The 24304-nt window shown below is 35.3% G+C and overlaps 1 protein-coding gene across 2 annotated transcripts in view; it reads right to left on the bottom strand.

Moving 5' to 3' along the window:
* The window catches only part of LOC124449771 (dynein axonemal heavy chain 3-like), a 75140-nt gene extending 58613 nt beyond the window's left edge, over positions 1 to 16527 (bottom strand). The window contains exons 1-13 of one of the 2 annotated variants that reach the window (XM_047000680.1): positions 16280 to 16527; positions 16097 to 16195; positions 13712 to 13795; positions 13265 to 13469; positions 12197 to 12281; positions 11559 to 11691; positions 7782 to 7974; positions 6869 to 6944; positions 6252 to 6371; positions 5176 to 5301; positions 2617 to 2812; positions 1912 to 1965; positions 1591 to 1716 (exon numbers count right to left, since the gene is read on the bottom strand). In XM_047000680.1, the coding sequence (XP_046856636.1) occupies positions 1591 to 1716; positions 1912 to 1965; positions 2617 to 2812; positions 5176 to 5301; positions 6252 to 6371; positions 6869 to 6944; positions 7782 to 7974; positions 11559 to 11691; positions 12197 to 12281; positions 13265 to 13469; positions 13712 to 13795; positions 16097 to 16195; positions 16280 to 16294 (1512 nt within the window). In that variant the 5' untranslated portion in view covers positions 16295 to 16527. The remainder of the gene's footprint in view (positions 1 to 1590; positions 1717 to 1911; positions 1966 to 2616; positions 2813 to 5175; positions 5302 to 6251; positions 6372 to 6868; positions 6945 to 7781; positions 7975 to 11558; positions 11692 to 12196; positions 12282 to 13264; positions 13470 to 13711; positions 13796 to 16096; positions 16196 to 16279) is intronic. The other variant, XM_047000681.1, reaches the window with a different exon arrangement.
* Positions 16528 to 24304: the final 7777 nt, after the last annotated feature.

Below are 24304 nucleotides of genomic sequence, written 5' to 3'. Positions count from 1 at the left end.
GATCTAATGCAATGTCTATGGCTTCGGATAAAGGGATGTCAGTGAAAAAGCTTTAGACGTCAAAAATAAACAAAGTAGTTTTTGTTGTGGTTTTGGGTGTGTAGTTCGTTAACGAGAGTAAAATAGTCTGATGTAGTGTAATCGTTTGGTATGACAGTAGAGTGCATAAGGACTTGGAGAGATTATAGTTATGATAATTGGTGAACGAGACTATAGGTCGAATGAGATGGGCAGTATATATTTCTCTATGCTTAAGAATATTAGATGGACCATAAAAGCATGCTGGTTGTGAGCCTCTAGGGAAAACTGAAGAGTACATATGTTTGTATATGCAGCCCTGTTTCTTAGGATTTCTAACAAAGCGTTGTAGTCTGCTTTCTCTGAGTAGATTAAGGCCATTATTCAATGGCTTTAATTTGGATTTGTTATTAATTATATTTAAGCATGCATTCTCTTGTACTTTTCTAACCATAGTAACTACTCCCATTTCCTTTGTCTGGTTTGAGTAAAATGATGTCCTTGTTGTTTTTAATGTTCTTCATAATGAAGTGTTTTTTGAGGTGAGATGGTGAAGGACGGTATGAAGAGGTGTAACTTTGTGCTTGTGTATGAGTTCGTTCTTAATGTGAATATAAACATCACAAGAAACTGAGACCCTACCAGAAACAAGACACTTGACACATAAAGAAACCGTAACGAGCCTATCCTCGCACACATTCAAAACTGAAGAACTTGATCTACTAAAAAATGGACTCTATTTCTCTATTAAACCTCCGAAACTTAACACGCCCTCATCATCTCCACATTCGAACGAATTCACTACACCATCATTACCAAGTTGAAAAACAATGGTAGTTATATTCACATCAAGAACGAACTCGTACACATAGCCCAAAGTTACACCTCGTCAAACCGTCCTTCACCATTTGACCTCCAAAAACACCGTATCTTGAAGAACATTAGAAACAGCAAGGACATCATTTTACTCAAACCAGACAAAGGGAATGGAGTAGTTATTATGGATAGAAAAGTATATGAGAATGCATGCTTAAATATAATTAATAACAAATCAAAATTCAAACCATTAAATAATGGCCCCGAAATGTTAAGAAACAGGGCTTCAAAAACCATAGACAACCACATATGTACTCTCCAGTTTCCCTAAATGCTCACAACCAGCACGCTTTTATGGTCTACCCAAACTTCATAAACATATAGAAATCTATACTGCGCCTCTCATTCTACTTATAATCTCGTCCACCAAATCTTAAGACTATAATCTCTCTAAGAACTTACTTATGCACTCTACTTAAAATCTAACATGTTTTATGAATTTTCTTGTGTCGGATGTAATTCAAGTTAAATTGGAGACCACACGCCACCTTTCCACACGGATTAAAGAACACACAACAACGGACAAAAATGTTTTCTATTTCTTAAATAAAGACAAGTGTAATGTGAATTATATAGATATAAAACGTATATTATAATATAATACAAAGACGTACGAAGTAATTACTTGAAACAAGGCACTTTTGTTTCTAGCTGAAATACACTTTTTACTGAAATAAAAGTGCAAGTGTCCCTTACCCGTGGTAATTCTTGGGCACTAGTCACGATTTCTGACATCAATGTTAGTATCATTTCACGGATCACACGGAACGTTGGCTCAAAACTAATTTTTGCTCCATCGATGCGGAGCTGGAACGTCATAATCTGTAAGGAAATTGTTGAATAACTGAAAATCAAACAACTCAGGCCAACGTAGACCGTTACAAACCCTCCCCTCCTTCCCTCCCCCTTCCCTCCCCCGGAAATAATGCCAGTAAAAGAAATTATTATCTACATTCACTTGTGAGAATAAACACGATAAAAATATGACATTAAAATATCAAAAGGAAATTCTCCTACCTGCTGAGATACATATTGAAGATCATGGAAAGTTTCTCCAAAATCATTGCCATTCTGATAATAAATGAAGATATATCTTAGACTAAAGTTACGTAAAAAGCAATCCAAAGATGATTCGTAGAATATATCCTTTTAAAGTTCAGGTGCAACGTATTTTTTAACTTCTAGTTTCATTTGGCGTAGCCAATGAAAGCAGAGAGTAAAAATTCATTCGGTTTAAAGTGTGCATGGCCATTGAAATAGAAATACTTCCGTTGTAAATTTGGTCATGCAATATAAATTTTACTGTGTTCCCCCTGAGTAAAAACAATAGATTCTGAAGATAGAAGCAGGTAACGATAGAAGCAGGTAACGATAGAAGCAGGTAACGATAGAAGCAGGTAACGGTAATGATCTGAGATTTCAATGACAGGACGTGTGGGCTGCATACACCTTTGTTTTGTTTTACTGATGACATTATAAATTGTATAAGATTTGAATGATTATAATTTGGCGACCTTTTTTGTCCTTGCCATGTTAAAAATTATTGCTTGCGTCCCCAGGCGTGAAAATCGTCCGAAGAAATTACATTACAAAGTAAATATTCGGATTTCAATTGTCATATGCACATTTTAAGACATAAAAACTTCCATCAAGGTTACAAAAAACCTGATACAAATGCAGCTGAATATCCTTGTATCAAAAGTGGAATTATTAATTGCTTACTTGAAACAATTTGAAGAAATCCAAGAAATCTTTCAAGGAATTGAGAACAAGACTGCGCAGCTGTATGGACATGAGGGATGCGACGGAAGAAAAGAATTTCCAAATGAGAGCGGAGGAGTCACCTTCGCGAGCGGGTACAAGATGCATCCAATGATTTTTGCTTTCGAGCAAGACTCGGGAACATTCGCTCACCCAACTTTATGAAAAATAAAACAAAATATGAAAATGGAATTAAGTGTTTGAATCTTCACAAAATTAGACGTTAAGGATGGTAAATTTTTTTCTTCAAAACTTATTAAATTAAGTCGTTTGAGTGTGTATGATCATCATCTAGAATTGTTGAAGTTGATCATCCAGACTAGTGAAATTCTGAGTCCTTTATACATTGATGATCGAGAGGTCAATCCCTACACCTATCGACAACAGTCCTCTAGATTGAACTAAAATAAACTTATAAAGATTTTGGTGCAAACTTAATCATCTATTTCTGCTTCACTTTACACTTAAATAAATCACGGCGATCGCAAACATCAGCCAGAGTAATTAAATTTCGAATTTCTTTAAAAAGCATATTTCCATAGAGCAGCAGATTCAATATATTTGCTAATTTTTTCTACCAGATTTTGTTTTGGTTGGCTAAATCTCTTTTGCAACGTTCAGAACAGGGAGGTATTATTAAGCCCATCCTACCGAATCTAGTAAAAAAGTCGCATATGCGATCTCAGGCCTGTTTCAAACATCGTATTTTGCATATGTCGAATAAAATAGTTTGAATTAAGTGCATGCGAAATTCGAAGTATGAAACAATTAAATTCGAATGCTTTAATTGAGGTCGATCTTAACTGTAAATTCGACCGGTTTGGTCGCATTATGCGACGGAAGTGCGACGTCATTTCAAACGCTGAATTTTGCATATGTCGAATACAATTTGGCTCTCGCGTTTCACTCACAACAAAATCTAGATGGAGATAAAGCGAAGACGTCGGGTAATAATTGCATTCGACGCCTGCAAAATTCGACGTTTGAAATGCACAGTCAAATAAAATTTGCATTTTGGTCAAATAAAATTGCTTATTGTATTCGACACATGCAAAATTCGACGTTTGATACAGGCCTCACTGATGACAAATATACGGTGGCTCACAAGGGCCACCACACAAAATAAAAATATTAATACACACACAAAATAAAAATACACACACAAAATACATTATACACACACAATATAAAAATACACACACAAAATAAAAATACACACACAAAATAAAAATACACGCACAAAATACATTATACACACACAAAATAAAAATACACCCACAAAATAAAAATACACACACAAAATAAAAATACACACACAAAATAAACACACAAAATAAAATACACACACAAAAAATACACACACAAAATAAAAATAAAAATACACGCACAAAATATGATTGCGGGCGCTTGCAGTGTCGGATGGTCTGACTATCATATTATCAGTTTGTAATCAGATATGTGTAATTCACTAATTGTGATTTTAACATGTGGTCGACTTGTCGTCGTATTTAACTGTTTCAACTGCGAAACATTTGAAATTACATTTGGAAAGGAATCGAAAGCAAGCTCTTGCATAATCCTGGCATAATTATGTTTTGTGCCAACTGTGGTGCACAATCACTTGACGAAGCTTCTTTTTGTCACAAATGCGGTGTGCGTTTGGGAAGATTAACTTCTTTGCCAAAATGTTCTGAAGCGTCAATGACGAGTAGCGTCTCTTCTAGCAGTTGCCCTTCGAGCTCTGCAAGTCCGTTAACTTCAACTTCAAGTACCCCAAAGCTGTTTATAACTGGTACAGGACAGGCTAGAGCAATAATGTCCTTTCAAAGGACAACACATTAACCTTAATTTTAACCAGAATACGGGGAGCAATATCGTAAGCAACTTTGAAATAATTGATCACAGTGAAATCAGTGAATTTTGTTATGTACTCTGGAAGTTGGAACCATTAGAACTTTGAAAACAAAAGCGATCAATTACGAGCAATTCCGAGGAAGCCGACACTGCAAGCGCCCGCAATCATATTTTGTGTGTATTTTTATTTTGTGTGTGTATTTTTATTTTGCGTGTTTTTATTTTGTGTGTGTATTTTATTTTGTGTGTATTTTATTTTGTGTGTGTATTTTTATTTTGTGTGTGTATTTTTATTTTGTGTGTGTATAATGTATTTTGTGTGTGTATAATGTATTTTGTGTGTGTATTTTTATTTTGTGTGTGTATTAATATTTTTATTTTGTGTGGTGGCCCTTGTGAGCCACCGTACAAATAGCACAAAAAAACAAATCTAATCATGTAATTAGAATATTTGCTGCCTTAATTGATATAACGGTCCATTTCAAAATTGTAACATGACGTTTACCGCGCAAACAAACGTTATTTTTGAATGCTTTAATGTTCCCATCAAAATCAGTTCGTTTTCCCATCAAATTCAAAATTATTCTACGTGTTTTTATCAAATTTACAACCGTTTCATGTTGTGACATATACAAAAAATCTTATATACAAAGACCATTTACTAACGTTTTCTTGAGGAAGTCACGTGTACGCATACACTGCTGTCTTACGAGCTCTTGAAATTCTCCTGGGGCAACAGGTAACCCAGACGCACGAAGTTCGTCATCATCGACAAAACGTACATGAGAAAACCTAGGACAAAAATACATATTTATTGTGAACCATGGTTGTATGGTCTCATTTGATTACATTGACCTAGTCTAGTTTGGAGGGAACGTTTATGTCAGTCCATCGATCAGTATGTCAAACTTTCAACATATCTTGGATACAATTTTATTGGTGATTTTTTATTTTCATCAATATATCAGAAAGATATATCCTTTAGACAATCATTATGAATAGTATTTTTATTTTTACTTCAAAATTTGTGTAAAAACATGGATCTACCACATGTCTAGTGTGGTATCCTTTATAGGGCTGGAGAAAGTCCATCAACATAGCATCAGGCTGCCAGAGAGAGGTGCCACCAATGAGATACTTGAGTGGAAGGGAAGGAGGGTTATTCACATCCAAATGTTATGTAGCATTAATAATATATGAATACTCCCTCCCTAATTATCCTGACGACGGCACAGCTGCTGCCAGGAAACTTTTAAATAAACGTAGCTACGTGCAAATAAATACTCGTTAAGTAAAATAACGAACAACACAACTTCTTGAAAAGTATGAAATAGTAAATGTCAATAGCAGTCACAACAACAAAATGGTATGATGCTTGCGTATTCAGTTGTCTCAGCAAGTAATTAGATTAAGCACATGTAACATCACGTTGAAAACAGGAGCCCACGAACCTAGTCAGTGGGGTAGCAAACTCGATCGCTGACTTAGGGAGGGGGGAGGGGCACATGTTCATATCATACATGTTCTGCAGTATTACGTAAGTAAGATTCTTTGAAATCAATTGTTTTCTACATTTAAAACACGCATATGAGCCCTCCCCTCAATGAACGACTTTGCTACGCCATTGAGCCTTGTGGCTGACTATGGAGTAATATTTCGAACAAAATTATAATTTTGACGGGAAATGTTTGCTTATGAATGCCAGCTCTCGTGAAGATAAATATTTTATAAAGACGATGTACCTGTTTGTCCATACATTCTGTATTTCCATCATTACAGGATTTGTTGTAAAAGCATATTTTATGGTGAAATCCTTTGCTTTTATATAGGAATCGTGCCATGGTACTGGAGCCCGAATGGTTCTAAAAGAAAAGACAAAATATTAATAAAATATAGGCAAAATTAGTTCTTCTTGCACCAACGGTCAATTTCTTAAGAGTACCACAGTAATCGCTTCCTAAGAAAGAGAATACTTTCGAAAACATTTTACCGTACTTTTTGGTCGAGTGAAGATGCAACTTTGATCGACAAAGAATTGTTTCCGACATTATTTATATCATCAGTTTGTCAGTCGCTTTAATGCTCAAATGAACACAAAGCAATAGCATTTGAAGTGAAGTCAAAGTTTTAGCAAACTCATACACAAACCAGTAGCAGAAGCAGCCAATTTTTTACTTCTACATAGCAAATATTTCTGCTTTTTTTTCAACTGAAAAAATCTGATGATTTCTTGACTGGAATTAATTTTCTAAACAATTACTTTTGTTGAAAAATTTGCATTGTACGAGAAAAAGTTGTGACTGGCTTCGCCACTGAAAGCTTCTACTTAATATAAATATTTATCACAAAAACACAGTACCGCTGGGCAAAAGATTTAGGGATGGCGTTAATCTTGAGACGAACCCTTTCTGACGGATCCATGAGAATATAGTCAACTAAAATAGAAAAAAAACAAATAATTAACAAACAGATTGGACTTTTGCTTGAAATATGAAATACGATACTTGAGGTAAATATTTGAGATCAGCATTATTATAGATAAACAACTATCGCATATAAAAAATAGAGTGTCCAGAAAGTGTTAAACTGCAGAGTTTTGGAACTCAGTGTTTGAAGGTCGGTGCCATTTGAGATCTGAACATCATGCATGCTGGCTTACGCTTTACAGTGCAGGGCAATAAAGGTAGGCAGGACGATACGGCTTTAAGCAAAATGGTTATAGCCGTATCGTCAACCATGATTTCCCTCCGATACTTGTCATATTTGTCTGAATGAACAGGAGAATATATATGGAGAGCCGATAAAAATCTCATGCTAGAAAATCTCATTCAAAGCAATTATATGTTTGCTGACTGGGACGTGAAATGTAGCCAACAAGTTAAAGACAGTCAATGCTAAAGAAAGCAAAGCAATAATGTCAATAAATAATGTTCAGAGTAACGTCGTCCAACAGTAGTATGCTAATTAATACTGTAGGTCATACAGCAACAGGGCTACGGTAAACTTAGTTTAAATCGTTAGAATTTAAAACCAGAGGGGCTAGTTAGATTTTTACTGTGATGCTAAAAAAAGTCTTAGGTGCATCAGTCGTCCTTAAATTGCATCGCTTCATGGTAAGAGCCCATGGCGTCGCAAGTTCTTTCGAGCTACGTAAATTTCAGATAATTATTCATTCCTTTAGAAAGATGTTGTTTTCTCAATGAGTAAACACCAAAACACTTACATAGCAAAACGCCACAGCATGGTAAGAAAACTGTCAAAACTCTACTTACCGATCGCTTTCCTGCTGCTAAAGTTGTAGTCTTCCTTGATTTCCTCAAGTAACGAATTCAGTAAAATGTCGAGATCAACGTTGGACTTCAACTTCGTGGGAATTTTGTCGTTTAATACTCGTCGCATTATCGCAGGATCGCATTTTGCCAGACATTCTATGCGCACACCTTTATCGATGTAGTAATGATAGCGCTACAAAATATATAAGGAGATTAAGTACATTGATCAGTATTAGAATGTCGAGTACACTGAATTCTTATGTACCATCCTCACAATGACATAAGTATAAGGAGATCAAGTACATTGATTTCTTATGTACCATCCTCACTATGACATAAGTATAAAGAGGTCAAGTACATCATTTCTTATGTACCATCCTCACTATGGCATAAGTATAAGGAGATCAAGTACATCATTTCTTATGTACCATCCTCACTATGGCATAAGTATAAGGAGATCAAGTACATTGATTTCTTATGTACCATCCTCACTATGACATAAGTATAAAGAGGTCAAGTACATCATTTCTTATGTACCATCCTCACTATGGCATAAGTATAAGGAGATCAAGTACATTGATTTCTTATGTACCATCCTCACTATGACATAAGTATAAAGAGGTCAAGTACATCAATTTCTTATGTACCATCCTCACAATGACATAAGTATAAAGAGGTCAAGTACATCAATTTCTTATGTACCATCCTCACTATGACATAAGTTTAAAGAGGTCAAGTACATCAATTTCTTATGTACCATCCTCACAATGACATAAGTATAAAGAGGTCAAGTACATCAATTTCTTATGTACCATCCTCACTATGACATAAGTATAAAGAGGTCAAGTACATCAATTTCTTATGTACCATCCTCACAATGACATAAGTATAAAGAGGTCAAGTACATCAATTTCTTATGTACCATCCTCACAATGACATAAGTATAAGGAGATCAAGTACATTGATTTCTTATGTACCATCCTCACTATGACATAAGTATAAAGAGGTCAAGTACATCATTTCTTATGTACCATCCTCACTATGGCATAAGTATAAGGAGATCAAGTACATCATTTCTTATGTACCATCCTCACTATGGCATAAGTATAAGGAGATCAAGTACATTGATTTCTTATGTACCATCCTCACTATGACATAAGTATAAAGAGGTCAAGTACATCATTTCTTATGTACCATCCTCACTATGGCATAAGTATAAGGAGATCAAGTACATTGATTTCTTATGTACCATCCTCACTATGGCATAAGTATAAGGAGATCAAGTACATTGATTTCTTATGTACCATCCTCACTATGACATAAGTATAAAGAGGTCAAGTACATCAATTTCTTATGTACCATCCTCACAATGACATAAGTATAAGGAGATCAAGTACATTGATTTCTTATGTACCATCCTCACTATGACATAAGTATAAAGAGGTCAAGTACATCATTTCTTATGTACCATCCTCACTATGGCATAAGTATAAGGAGATCAAGTACATTGATTTCTTATGTACCATCCTCACTATGACATAAGTATAAAGAGGTCAAGTACATCAATTTCTTATGTACCATCCTCACAATGACATAAGTATAAAGAGGTCAAGTACATCAATTTCTTATGTACCATCCTCACTATGACATAAGTTTAAAGAGGTCAAGTACATCAATTTCTTATGTACCATCCTCACAATGACATAAGTATAAAGAGGTCAAGTACATCAATTTCTTATGTACCATCCTCACTATGACATAAGTATAAAGAGGTCAAGTACATCAATTTCTTATGTACCATCCTCACTATGACATAAGTATAAAGAGGTCAAGTACATCAATTTCTTATGTACCATCCTCACAATGACATAAGTATAAGGAGATCAAGTACATTGATTTCTTATGTACCATCCTCACTATGACATAAGTATAAAGAGGTCAAGTACATCATTTCTTATGTACCATCCTCACTATGGCATAAGTATAAGGAGATCAAGTACATCATTTCTTATGTACCATCCTCACTATGGCATAAGTATAAGGAGATCAAGTACATTGATTTCTTATGTACCATCCTCACTATGACATAAGTATAAAGAGGTCAAGTACATCATTTCTTATGTACCATCCTCACTATGGCATAAGTATAAGGAGATCAAGTACATTGATTTCTTATGTACCATCCTCACTATGACATAAGTATAAAGAGGTCAAGTACATCAATTTCTTATGTACCATCCTCACAATGACATAAGTATAAAGAGGTCAAGTACATCAATTTCTGATGTATCATCCTCACTATGACATAAGTATAAAGAGGTCAAGTACATCAATTTCTTATGTACCATCCTCACTATGACATAAGTATAAAGAGGTCAAGTACATCAATTTCTTATGTACCATCCTCACAATGACATAAGTATAAGGAGATCAAGTACATTGATTTCTTATGTACCATCCTCACTATGACATAAGTATAAAGAGGTCAAGTACATCAATTTCTTATGTACCATCCTCACTATGGCATAAGTATAAGGAGATCAAGTACATTGATTTCTTATGTACCATCCTCACTATGACATAAGTATAAAGAGGTCAAGTACATCAATTTCTTATGTACCATCCTCCCAATGACATAAGTATAAGGAGATCAAGTACATTGATTTCTTATGTACCATCCTCACTATGACATAAGTATAAAGAGGTCAAGTACATCATTTCTTATGTACCATCCTCACTATGGCATAAGTATAAGGAGATCAAGTACATCATTTCTTATGTACCATCCTCACTATGGCATAAGTATAAGGAGATCAAGTACATTGATTTCTTATGTACCATCCTCACTATGACATAAGTATAAAGAGGTCAAGTACATCATTTCTTATGTACCATCCTCACTATGGCATAAGTATAAGGAGATCAAGTACATTGATTTCTTATGTACCATCCTCACTATGACATAAGTATAAAGAGGTCAAGTACATCAATTTCTTATGTACCATCCTCACAATGACATAAGTATAAAGAGGTCAAGTACATCAATTTCTTATGAACCATCCTCACTATGACATAAGTTTAAAGAGGTCAAGTACATCAATTTCTTATGTACCATCCTCACAATGACATAAGTATAAAGAGGTCAAGTACATCAATTTCTTATGTACCATCCTCACTATGACATAAGTATAAAGAGGTCAAGTACATCAATTTCTTATGTACCATCCTCACTATGACATAAGTATAAAGAGGTCAAGTACATCAATTTCTTATGTACCATCCTCACTATGACATAAGTATAAGGAGATCAAGTACATTGATTTCTTATGTACCATCCTCACTATGACATAAGTATAAAGAGGTCAAGTACATCAATTTCTTATGTACCATCCTCACTATGACATAAGTATAAAGAGGTCAAGTACATCAATTTCTTATGTACCATCCTCACTATGGCATAAGTATAAGGAGATCAAGTACATTGATTTCTTATGTACCATCCTCACTATGACATAAGTATAAAGAGGTCAAGTACATCAATTTCTTATGTACCATCCTCACTATCACATAAGTATAAGGAGATCAAGTACATTGATTTCTTATGTATCATCCTCACTATGAATAAGTATAGGGAGATCAAGTACATTGATTCCTTATGTACCATCCTCACTACGACATAAGTATAAAGAGATCAAGTACATTGATTTCTTACGTAAAATTCTCACTGTGACAAAATCCACTGCGATGAAGAATTAGAAACTCGACAGACGCTAATACCTTAAGATCCTGCTTCGAAGGTCCGCATTTATCGTCTAACGAGCAACGTTCGGTACTTTGCTCCAATTTACGAATCATTTTTAATTGTTCCACAGGAGTAATGGCTCTGCTTGGAGGAAGAATTTTGCGTTCCCTTTAATGAAACCATGAAACAAGTCAATTCACAAATGAATGCACTTTTATTTTGGATATATGGTATTTTATGAAATGGAATGTACGAAAGCGCGTGCTGATTGGTCTGATGTCAAGTTTAAATTTGCAAATCAAACGTTTGTTTTAAATTTATCTGTTTCGCATTACAGTTGTTTTATAAAAGACATAAAAGTTTTTTTATGTTTGCACTGGTTTATGCAAACCTTTAAAACGTGTGTGACAACTCTCAATGTGAAATCTGCACATGATGTATTTTAATGAGCACAGCTTTACCATCTTCCTATCTTACGAGGTATCCATCTTCATCATCATAATTCATCATAATGTAAAAAAATGTCCCGTTATAAAGATTGTGTACACAATTGTATCATCGTAAAGCAAAATAATATACGAAATCGTCAAAATTATGGTAAAATTATCATGGCATAATGACATGTTATACTGTACACAAATATGTGTATAATACTGTTATATTTAATCCTTACTCTTTAAGGCTTGGTTTCCTTCCAACAGACTTACTACGATAGTGAGTTCGTGGTCGTTGTCCAGCAAGATGACCAACATCACGAGCTAAATGTAACTTGGCATTAAGGTTTCATTAAACGTGATATGTACAAGGAAATAGGAGAGGAAAATTTATATGACAAGATTATCACCAGCATAGATGCACATGTAAGCAAAAAAACCTGCTTGGGCAGTCATTGTAATTGCTCTGTTTACAGTAATTTAACTTTCCTGCCTTTAAAATCAAATTTTTCATGTATAATATTACTAAACGACAACTTTGGTGTTGGATAACTTTTATGTATTGTTTTCGCCCCATGTCCCAATATTACAATGTTAAATTTCCTAAAGGAGAGCATTTTTTTACTGACTGCGTAATTCCACAAATAGATTACAAATGATTACACAGTCTCTTTCTATCTATTTCTCTATTTCTCTATCTGTCTGTCTGTCTATCTATCGGTCTTAGAATCAAAAGCAAAACATAAAAATATAGCATGGAATCATTTGAACGCGAGCCAAGAATATTTCAAAAAGAAATTTCGAATTTTGCATTTCTTCGTAACTCGTACTCAATCTAAAAACCAAAGACGGCAAGGGGCAAAAAATGCAAACTTTTAGAGTGAGTTTTTAGAAGTGTCACACATGAATAAGAACAGTTGCCAAAATGTCTTGAAATCAGTGACTTCACCACACAACACGAGACCCACCGTAAAACTAACATAAAACTAACATGTTAACATAAAGTAAAGAGCACGCTAAACACAGTTACCGCCGATTTCAACTTGCTTTTGAAAAAATTTTTCTAATATTCATTTGACCATTCAAATATTTGAACAAATATTCCAAACTTACAAAAAATGATCTGATTGGTAAATATAAAAGTAAATAAAAATACTGACCAATCAGATTGTCTTCCGTAAGGTTAGATTATGCGAACTAAAAAACAAACATTTGAATATTTGATCGAATGTTCTAATGAATATTCAAAACGTTTTTTCAAAAGCAAGCTGAAATCGACCGTAAACACAGTTGAACATAAAGGATACAAGGTTGACTTGCTGCTCTAGTGTGTGGTCTTGGCTGATATATTTTTCCCAGATTTCTTATCTTAAGTTCTTTCGCAGTTGGCGTGTAGTTATTTGCAATGGATTCACTGGGTGTCCTATGATACATGGTTTCTTTGTATGGTGCAGCCTGGGTCCAAGACTTGTCCTTCATTATTGGAGGATACTCGCTATGTCGAACGACAATCTTAAAAAAATGGATAAAATTGAAGTGGAAACACGTGAAAGTCAGTAGCGGACAATGGTAGCGGATCCAGCGTTATTAAAAATAAATTAAAGCTGCTTAATTTTAAATTCAAAGTACTTTCAGAAAAGCACTATTGGTTTTGAATTTATAAAGAATATAATTTCACCAATAGACTTGTCTCTGAGGGGCTTAGAAATGTAAATATATTCTAAAATGTGCAGCAGTAATTTATTTTGACTAACCCTATATCCACCACTGAAAGTTGCGCTTTTTTTCTCTTTCTTTGCAGTATACAGTACACCCAACTGTCGCCAACTAAGTGCTGCCTGTAGGGAAAGATTTGGAAGGGGAATTTGTACCCATTTAAACCATTGAAATTTTGTGCCTTGTTTTTTCCTCTGGCTTGCAACAGGCAAAGATGCGAACGATATACTAAATAAGCAAATTTTGGCATTGTGGTTTGGCATGTTGGTGGTTGTGTTATAAAAGTGGTTGCGCAATATGTTGGTGGTTGAAGCATGGTGGTGGATATGGTGTGGCAGAGGTTATGGTATGGTTATGGTGTGCTGCTGTTTATGGTTATGGTGTGCTGCTGTTTATGGTTATGGTGTGCTGCTGTTTATGGTTATGGTGTGCTGCTGTTTATGGTTATGGTGTGCTGCTGTTTATGGTTATGGTGTGCTGCTGTTTATGGTATGGTGGTTGTTATCGTATGGTGGTAGTTATGGTATTGTGGCAGCAGTGATATGGTGGTAGTTGTGATATGGTGGAGTTGTGATATGGTGGTAGTTATGATATGGTGGTAGTTGTGATATGGTGGAGTTGTGATATGGTGGTAGTTGTGATATGGTGGTAGTTGTGATATGGTGGTAGTTGTGATATGGTGGTAGTTGTGATATGGTGGTAGTTGTGATATGGTGGAGTTGTGATATGGTGGTAGTTATGATATGGTGGTAGTTGTGATATGGTGGAGTTGTGATATGGTGCTAGTTGTTATATGGTGGTAGTTGTGATATGGGGTTAGTTGTGATATGGTGGAGTTGTGATATGGTGATAGTTATGATATGGTGGTAGTTGTGATATGGTGGAGTTGTGATATGGTGGTAATTGTGATATGGTGGTAGTTGTGATATGGTGGTAGTTGTGATATGGTGGTAGTTGTGGTATGGTGGTAGTTGTTATATGGTGGTAGTTGTGATATGGTCGTAGTTGTGATATGGTGGAGTTGTGATATGGTGGTAGTTGTGATATGGTGGTAGTTGTGATATGGTGGTAGTTGTGATATGGTGGTAGTTGTGATATGGTGGTAGTTGTGATATGGTGGTAGTTGTGATATGGTGGTAGTTTTGATATGGTGAACTTGTGATATTGTGGTAGTTGTGATATGGTGGAGTTATGGTATGGTAGCCGTTATGGTATGGTGGCTATAACTGTGGTGTGGTTATTCTATTATTGAGGTGGCTGTCATGTTTGTGGCTATGTTATGGTGTCATTTCAGGTAGTGGTGACATTGGTAATGTGGTTGCTGAAATTTTGGTTATTAGTTGATGATAGCCAATGGCATAGCAAGACCTGAAGTGTTGAAAGGGCATAGTGTCAATTGCCAAAGACCTGAGTCTTTCTATGTGCATGTGTGGGAAGCATGCCCCCCAGGAAAAATTTGTAAATTTAGCACTTCTCAATGGCAATTTCTTCAGTTTGTTGGGTGAGATTTTGAATAATTTGGCAGAAACATAGGTAGACAACCAGTTATCTTACCTGCCCTAATTTTACTAAGGCAGTTTTTCAACAAATGAGGGAAAGGCATCCCTTGCCATGCCCTGCCCCCCTTGTCCATTCCACTGGTAAGTATGGGTATTGGTTGTAGTATAGTGGTTATGGTAGTTGCAAGGTATTATAGTGACTCTGGCATGGTACTAGCTTACTTTACAATTAAAAACTTATTTAGTTTGTTTACATTTATGTGCTTATTTATTATAGCAATATGACATGTAACATGGCCTGACGGCAAGTTTCAATCCTACTTTGTAAATTTGAGAACATTATCATTGTTTCTTTAGAAATCTATTGCTTTTACAGTTAGTGAACGGCAAAAAATCATAGCACGACTAAATAAGCCTGCCAGCTTCAAACTAAATATGAACATACAGAAATTTTATGCACAATGACATCAACTGAATGGTGACTACTTTAACATAGAAATTTATAGATGAGTTAGATTGTGTATGTTTTTTGGCAGGCAGGTTTGGTCGAGCGCATCTAGACAACACCAGCAACAATGCTCAACATCCCTCAGGATATATTTGCCTGCCAGAAAACATAAACAATCTAATTCATCTATGAAATAACAAGAATAATAATATAACGTGTGGGCTGATTTGTCTGAAGCTGATTTTTTCATGTTTGCACTAGCATATGCAAACCTCAAAGATGTTTGTGAGAACTCTCAAGAAGTTGCAAGCCGGAGACCATCTGCAATTGAGTTCTTCTAAAGGTCTCATCGGTTTGCATAATCCTGTGCAAACACAGTAAAATCTTTCAAATAATGATCACCGGCCGTATTCATAAGTTGCAGTTTTATGAGAGTTTTGTGTTGCCCTAGCTCTATAAAAGGAAAAATCCCATACCTTATATAAGTCTGACGGTGCTTCAACAGTGGGAGGTAATGGAGGTAAACTTGGAAGTCCACGAGAGCAACTGAACAATGCATTCGAGCTGTTGCAAACCTTACGACGAGTTTTTAAGTTAGGATTACACAAATATACTCAGAAAAATATTGCTGAAGATTTAATAGGGCGAAGCTCACTTACTTTTACTCTCTCCATCGTTCAAACGTCAATATTGCTCCTGTTTACTTAACATTTGTGAAAACAGACAATAATTATATCAAAAGATCGATCTTCGACGCAATTTGAAGCGACTGCAATGATTGCCCTTTTGAAATTAAAATTGTCAAAGCAAAACTTTTCGTGTTTCTTCTCAAGGAGTTCGATGCGGCGAAAAATTAGGAAATAAAAGCATTTCCAAAATCCAAAAACGATAAGTGTAAAATGGCCATTTTTCTCCCGGGCAATTCGTTATTATTGGTTGCTAAGGAGCGTTGCTAGGCAATCAAGAATGCAAGGATGCCAAAGGATAACAGAGGATTCGGGTTTATATTTCCGTACATGTGTAACACAAACAAATTCGCGCAATTTAGGGAATTTACGAACCCGTTATTACGCAAGGCAGTTTTATTTTTAACCAACGCTTTCTGCCGTAGCCTGTAGGGCTCTGGTGCTTTCTCTTCTGTGTTGTGAAAGCAAAGCCATCCCAACCCCAAACCCCAAACAAGTGGACGGACGCCACTGACGTTCTATGACTGACATTTGAAAAAGTTTAGACCGTCCCTGCGTATATGAACACATCTTTTTCCATCAATATGAACTTTTACAAAAATATGGATTTAATTGATGTCTATATTTGATGTTTAATATAAACGACAACTTTTTTGAAAATAGACATGTTTCGACATCTCATGATGCCATCTTCAGTATGAGTGAAATAATAGGTGATACAGGGTTTATATAAAAGTAATATGATACATAAATTACAACAATAAAAAGGAAATAAGATAAATTAATGAGGAGCGTCCGAGTGTATTATAAACTAAATATTGTATTGAATTTAAAAACTTGAACATTGAGGTCAGGGTTAGTATTGTTAATGTGGAGTGCTTCTTTGATTTTAAGGGTGAATGAGGTGTCGGCAGTGTCGATGATTTTGAAACAAGAGGGTAAATAGTTGGTTTTGCATGAGTGAGATTTAAGAAGGTGTCGGTAGATATGAGAGTTTTTGTCTGTTGTGGTATGTTCCCTGATTCTGGTGGATAAATGGCGCGAAGTTTCGCCAATGTATCGGGAATTACATCCCGCGCAATTGAATTCATATACAACCATAGATTTAATTGAATCAGGGATTGGGTCTTTAAATGAGAAAAGGTTTTTGATTTTGAATGATGTGAAAATTAGTCGAATGTCAATATCTGTACAGAAGCGTTTCATAATGTTTGTAAGTCTGCGTTGTGTGTGTCGTGAGTAATGTCCGATGTATGGTAGTTTGAAGTATAGAGTTGTTATTTTGGAATTTTCATTTGTGTTGGTTGTGATCGTCGTGTCAGGAGTTTCGGTGTCTAGGTTGAGGTTGTTGCTATGTTTGTTGTCGAGATATCGTTTTACGGTTCTGTTAATAAAGTGAAGTGGGAAAGAACCATCAACCTAGCAATCGACTTAACATTCACTCACAACCCCAGGTTCAGTATAAACAGGACAGACCTCAAACAACTGTTTTTAATAGCAACAGCACAGACGCATTTTTTATTTAATGGAAAATTTTATGACCAGACGGACGGTGTTGCGATGGGCTCTCCCTTAGCACCCATACTTGCTAACATTTTCATGGGCTCACATGAACGAAACTGGCTAAACAACTACGACACTAAACCACTACTTTACCGCAGATACGTTGACGATATTTTTTGTGTTTTTACTAACGAAACTGAGGCCATGAAGTTTTATAATTACATTAACACACAGCACGCAAACATTAGATTTTCTTTTGAAACTGAACAACAAGATCAACTGCCATTTCTTGACATTTTACTAACAAAATCTCACGACAGCTGTACAACATCTACATACCACAAACCAACGTACACAGGACTTCTGACGAACTATTTTAGTTTCACACCACTTTCATACAAAACCGGACTTATACGCACACTAATCGACAGAGCATACAAACTTAAAAATACGAACAATAGCTTTCAACGAGACATAAAAAGCATCACATCCACTCTTTTACGAAACTCTTTCCCACTTCACTTTACTAACAGAACCGTAAAACGATATCTCGACAACAAACATAGCAACAACCTCAATCTAGACACCGAAACTCCTGACACGACGATCACAACCAACACAAATGAAAATTCCAAAATAACAACTCTATACTTCAAACTACCATACATCGGACATTACTCACGACACACACAACGCAGACTTACAAATATTATGAAACGCTTCTGTACAGATATTGACATTCGACTAATTTTCACATCATTCAAAATCAAAAACCTTTTCTCATTTAAAGACCCAATCCCTGATTCAATTAAATCTATGGTTGTATATGAATTCAATTGCGCGGGATGTAATTCCCGATACATTGGCGAAACTTCGCGCCATTTATCCACCAGAATCAGGGAACATACCACAACAGACAAAAACTCTCATATCTACCGACACCTTCTTAAATCTCACTCATGCAAAACCAACTATTTACCCTCTTGTTTCAAAATCATCGACACTGCCGACACCTCATTCACCCATAAAATCAAAGAAGCACTCCACATTAACAAAACTAACCCTGACCTCAATGTTCAAGTTTTTAAATTCAATACAATATTTAGTTTATAATACGCTCGGACGCTCCTCAGTAATTTATCTTATTTCCTTTTTATTGTTGTAATTTATGTATCATATTACTTTTATATAAACCTTGTATCACTTATTATTTCACTCATACTGAAGATGGCATCATGAGATGTCGAAACATGTCTATTTTCAAAAAGGTTGTCGTTTATATTAAATGTGTATTGGCAATAGTGCTTTTACGAAATTATATTTGATGTCTTTAATTAAAGTGGTTCTATGACGAAAACTTAACGTTAAAAAATCATCGATTTTAGCATTCAATAGTTTAAGCACATATCAATTATTGCTTTCGTAAAATGGAAGCAAAAATAATACTATAACGAGGGAGTTATGAACATTTGAAATGTCTAATTTTCATGTCCGCCATTAAAATCGGCCATTTTGAATATTTGCAATCACCAAAGTCTGTGACGTCATAGTCTTAACACGGCAAGAAGCGCACATTGGAAAGTATACAAGGTAATACATAAATAGAGCAAAAAAAATGTCAAAATCATCGAGATCTAGCTCGCTCTCTGAGTCTTCGATCGAGACAAACGCATCGATTACTTCATCGGAATTTGTGACGGCAAATTCGAACGAATCTAATTCGGAAATTTTGCCATTTGTCGATAATATTGAACCGCTTGCTTCGCCCGATGAAATTGCTGAGTACGAAGCTACAGTCGCAGAAGAACGGCGGGTTGAAGACATGCTGCAAGATCGTTTTGATGCCCGTGTTGATGTTACTTCATGGTAAGATGTCATTCTTAGTGTGTTACTTTGATCTGAATCGTCTGCCGTTAGCTATGATAACTTTATGGAAACATACAATTTGGCCAATCTTAAAGGTGTGAATGTGGCCATTGTTCGTTGGATCTTGTTGCCAACCCTCAAGAGTGCCGATGCTGCATGGAAATAGAGCAATGCCGTGGTAAAATGTATCAGTTCGAAATCGATGAAAGGAAATGCATTTTGGATCACCCTGGTTTTAACGAAGTTTGCCTGAACGAATTTGTTCTTCAAGCAGCTTCGTTAGGTGTAAAGACCAAAGGTCACCGCATGATACAGACACTTCATTTTGTATTTCCTTTAAAACCTTAGTATAAATGTATATTATATATTGAAAGTTTGCCTGGATGTATTATTGGTTCTCTCAAATTGTGAAAATTTATCATCTGCAATATGTGTAAGTATATAATAATTGCAACTTGTGCTAACCTGACGCCGCTCTATTGACGTTGTTGGTGTTTGTGATTTCCAAATAGTAGGTACGGCACCAGGTTTGAGCCGTCTAGTCATACCACCCAAATGGAATATACGCTCAATACAATCATCCGAGAAGTGATTCGAACAAATCATAAATCGAATTTCGCGCGAACTCGGATTAAAGTTTGCGCGCTTCGTCTGAACAAATTTAACCCAAATTCTTCTCAAAGACTCGTCATTTGGTCTTTTATGTAATGAAATGCCTGTACTTCTATCAGACTTATTACTGCAATCTTGCACGACACAGCGTGTTGAAGGCATGTTAAAAAAATTGAGTTATACAACCTTTTAAATCTCTATTTCTATATTGTGTTGTATTGCAAAGAGCCGCGAGTTAAGACTATGACGTCACAAGCACCTTCCTTTTTGAAAATTCAAATATGGCGCATTTTAATGGCGGCTCTTAAAGTTCAAGTTTTATCGCTACGTAACTCGAGCAGCATGAAATACATTGCGCTAAAATTTCGCCAGAAGAGATTTTTTTACATACACTATTAATCTATGAAAAAAAAACGAGAGGCGAAATTTTCGTCATAGTACCACTTTAATGGACCATTCTGGCTATTTTTATACCAAGAGAAACCTCATATGTATTAGGTGCAATCCCTCATTGGGAAGCTTTGGCATCATATTTTCAAAAATCATGAAGTGGTTCAAAGTGCAGACTTTACATGTTGTTTGTGCAGTACAGAGGACAAAAGATAAAGAAAAAAACTTCAATTTTGAAGTATCACTTCTCTGAAAGTTTTTTGTAATAGCTAGAGGATAAATAAGTGGCAAGAAATTTTGCAACACTTTGTTCTTTAAAATTTTGCAAAATATGCAGTCGAAAGAACAAAACTTTAATTTGTCATAAAATGTGGACACTGTGCCATTTTTGGATTGCCTTACTTATATGAAAGTGCGATGAATTTTTGTTTTCGTAAAATTTTTGCAGTCGTAAACTTACTGATTTGATAAGGTAATGCCAAATGAAGATGGCCTACCAATTTCTGAATCGCTAATTTGTGAGCCATCTAAAAAGCATGTCGTATACAATCCAAATTTCGACCGAATTTTGAATTCCAATATGAGATCACAATGTAGAAACAAACAGTAATCCCACTCTATTCAATTTTTTGTGTGGTGCATATTTTATTACGCCTGTGATTGGCATTGTGACTGCCAGTAAATTGCATTTTTTTATCAAGCACAGCAAAGTGGGAGTACTGCTTGTTTCTATATACTTCGATAAAATCAACAATACAAGCTAAAATAACAGATCTTCTCGCATCACTTTAACCCAACGATCTAATTTTAGACCAGTGGCTTAAAGCCATTTCCAAGAATTATAAAGTCAATATGAATCAAAAACGTAGACAAAATTGAATGCAATTTTCGCTTTTTGTTTCCAAAGTTATAGTGCATAAGCAAACTCTGAGACATAACACAGTAAGCAGAAAATTATGGTTGTATGTAAAGAAATTACGATTCAGCAGCAAATCAAATTATTATTTCTATCGAGCGTTTCTGCCGACTGAGAGCATGGCATACAAAATGCATCTCCAAACGTAATGTTTGAATATGCATTGTGTATGTAAGGTTTGAAACTTTGATCTTAAAAGTTTTATTCACGAAAATAGTTGAAAAAATCACTCAACTGTTATTCCTCAAATGGAGCTACACTTTTTTGAAGATTATCAGGCGTGGTATGATGCAGGAGAAAACCCGCTGTTTCTTTTGCTTTCATTTGAAACTGTAGTTTATGCACTAAAGTTGGATTCATTTTTCGAGTTTAGTCAAACCCCAAAAAAACGAAAAACAAAATTTGAATTGGATTTTTGATTTGAATGAAAAACTAAAAACGAATTTTAGAATTGACGTTCCACTAAAGTTTTTTAATTTTAGTTTGAAAACGAATACCGGAATGGTAGACGTAGTGCATTAGAACAGCTAATTGTGGAAAGCCATCATAAAAAGAAGCTACTTTTAAGAAAATTTTCAAAGTGCTCGAACATTCTATTGTGTAAGAAGAAGATAAACGATTGACAGAAGAAATATCAAGGAGAATTCAGTAAGGTACATCAATGCCCATACTGTTAAAATAAATTATTATTGTAAACAATCTAAAGGAATCGTCTCATAGTTTCCAATAAAAAAGTAAGTTAATGTTTAGTTTCATTATGATATTTTATAAAGTTTTTCTTTAAAAACGTGAAATCATCGGAGATATAATGATGTCGATGTGAGCGTAAGCCGTTTTATAGACGATTTCTTTGTTTTCAAGCATGGCTGCTCATTGATAGTGTTGGAGTGATATTGATGGTAAAGTTCAGGATGTATGCTTATCGTAGCGGTACTGGATGTCATAATTTAATGATTAGAGTTACAAGTCATGGAGATGTCTTACTTTATCAGAAAGATAGACTTGTCGGACTTTGACATAATGACATTCACCACGTACAATTTCAAATAATCACTGCCATATTTGCCGAGTGGTACGATGACACTGGTGGCGACGCGAGTATTAATTGAGGGTGGAATTGGTAAGAAATACGTCACGGTCAGAGTAAAGTCAAGACTACTGAGAGGCTTTCACTTCACGGTTGACGTTTATGGAAAATAGACGTTGTTTTAAACTACAAACTTTTCAAGTAATTTTTACAATTTTGTTCTGTTCTTTAAATAGATAGAAAACACAGCATGTTAATCAATATAATTTTAGTATGACTGCAAAGTCTAACAGCAGACTAAACTAATTCGAAATAAACAAATTACACTTCACAGATAGAATGACGCTAGGTATATAGCTAATTTTTATTAATATATTTTTCTTATATATCGATACATGTTCCGTTCCGTAATACTAGTATTACGTAAATCAAAAATTGTATTTAGTCGTCTTGTCAATCTGACATTGAACAAGTTTGTTCAAACATTTCAAAAACTTTTGATGCTCTTCATTGAGATTTGTCTATCATGCATGATTTTGAGGTCATGCTTGTCTTACTGAGCATAACTCTGGTATTTTTGGTCAGCACACTTTCATATGAAAGAATCTTATAAGCGGTGTTGAAATTAAGTGTGACTTCATAGCTCAGTTGGTTAGAGCACTGCAACGGAACCGCTGAGGTCATGGGTTCGAGTCCCGTTGAGTCACCTGAATTTTTCAGGTTCATGAGACATTAGCTTAAATTGTCCAGCAAAGTGCGAAGATCATATCTTCATTTAACACTTTTTCATAGTGTAATTTTAGAACAATTAGGGAAAACCTTACCAACCTGAGCGTTGGCATCGTTCTAAAGTGATGACTTTTGAAACTCATGCTTTGAATTTAAAATTCACCTTATGAGCATGACGTAGCTGTTTCATCCAGCATTGCCACTGATTGTACAGAAAATGGTCCAAATATATAATTGGTAGTATGCATTGCAAAATAGCACAGCTCCAGTAAAAAACAGGAAATTACAACTTCACGACTTCTAGCTAGCTAAGTTGCAAAATAACCCGCGATTTGAAAGTTAAATGTTCGCGTACGTATTGGTCAAATTTTCTAGAGCTTTGAAAGCTTAAACAACAAGAGTCATACTTTAACCCTTTGTGAGCAAGTAACGATTGTGAAAATGCACCACTGAAATGAACACAATTTGGTAGTCATCGAATTTTCCTTTTGTTCCATCTAACGTTCCATTTCATTGACATTCACTGCATGGTGTTCACAAAGTTTATTTATCTCTCAATGACGATTTGTCACAAACATTTTCCTTCTAGTTGGACCATTAGAAATTTTGATGAGGTGGGTGGGGTGGGAGTGCAATTCCTTAAAAGAAACCATGCAAGAATTGATATCAAAAAAATATACCCTGCAAAAAAAACAAGCTGAGAATAACTTGCATGCATTAGTCTTTGTTTCAGTGTAAAGGGGCAACTTAATTTCTGCATCATAATTGGATTGAAACTATATGAACTACACACAAACGTAGTACACCTCCACCCTCTAAAGTTAGGAAGAGGTTGTTTTTTGGGCAACCAAATGATAGAGATTTAACGGTCTGGAAAATTAACAACAGAACATAACAGGATATATAATTTAATCTTTGCTTGCAAGTTTGCAGCAGCAAATAAGTTTAAGCAGTT

The sequence above is a fragment of the Xenia sp. Carnegie-2017 genome, unplaced genomic scaffold (genome assembly GCF_021976095.1).
Source record: "Xenia sp. Carnegie-2017 unplaced genomic scaffold, XeniaSp_v1 HiC_scaffold_23, whole genome shotgun sequence".
Lineage (NCBI taxonomy): Eukaryota > Metazoa > Cnidaria > Anthozoa > Malacalcyonacea > Xeniidae > Xenia > Xenia sp. Carnegie-2017.
This window is presented reverse-complemented; position numbering and strand designations above follow the sequence as displayed.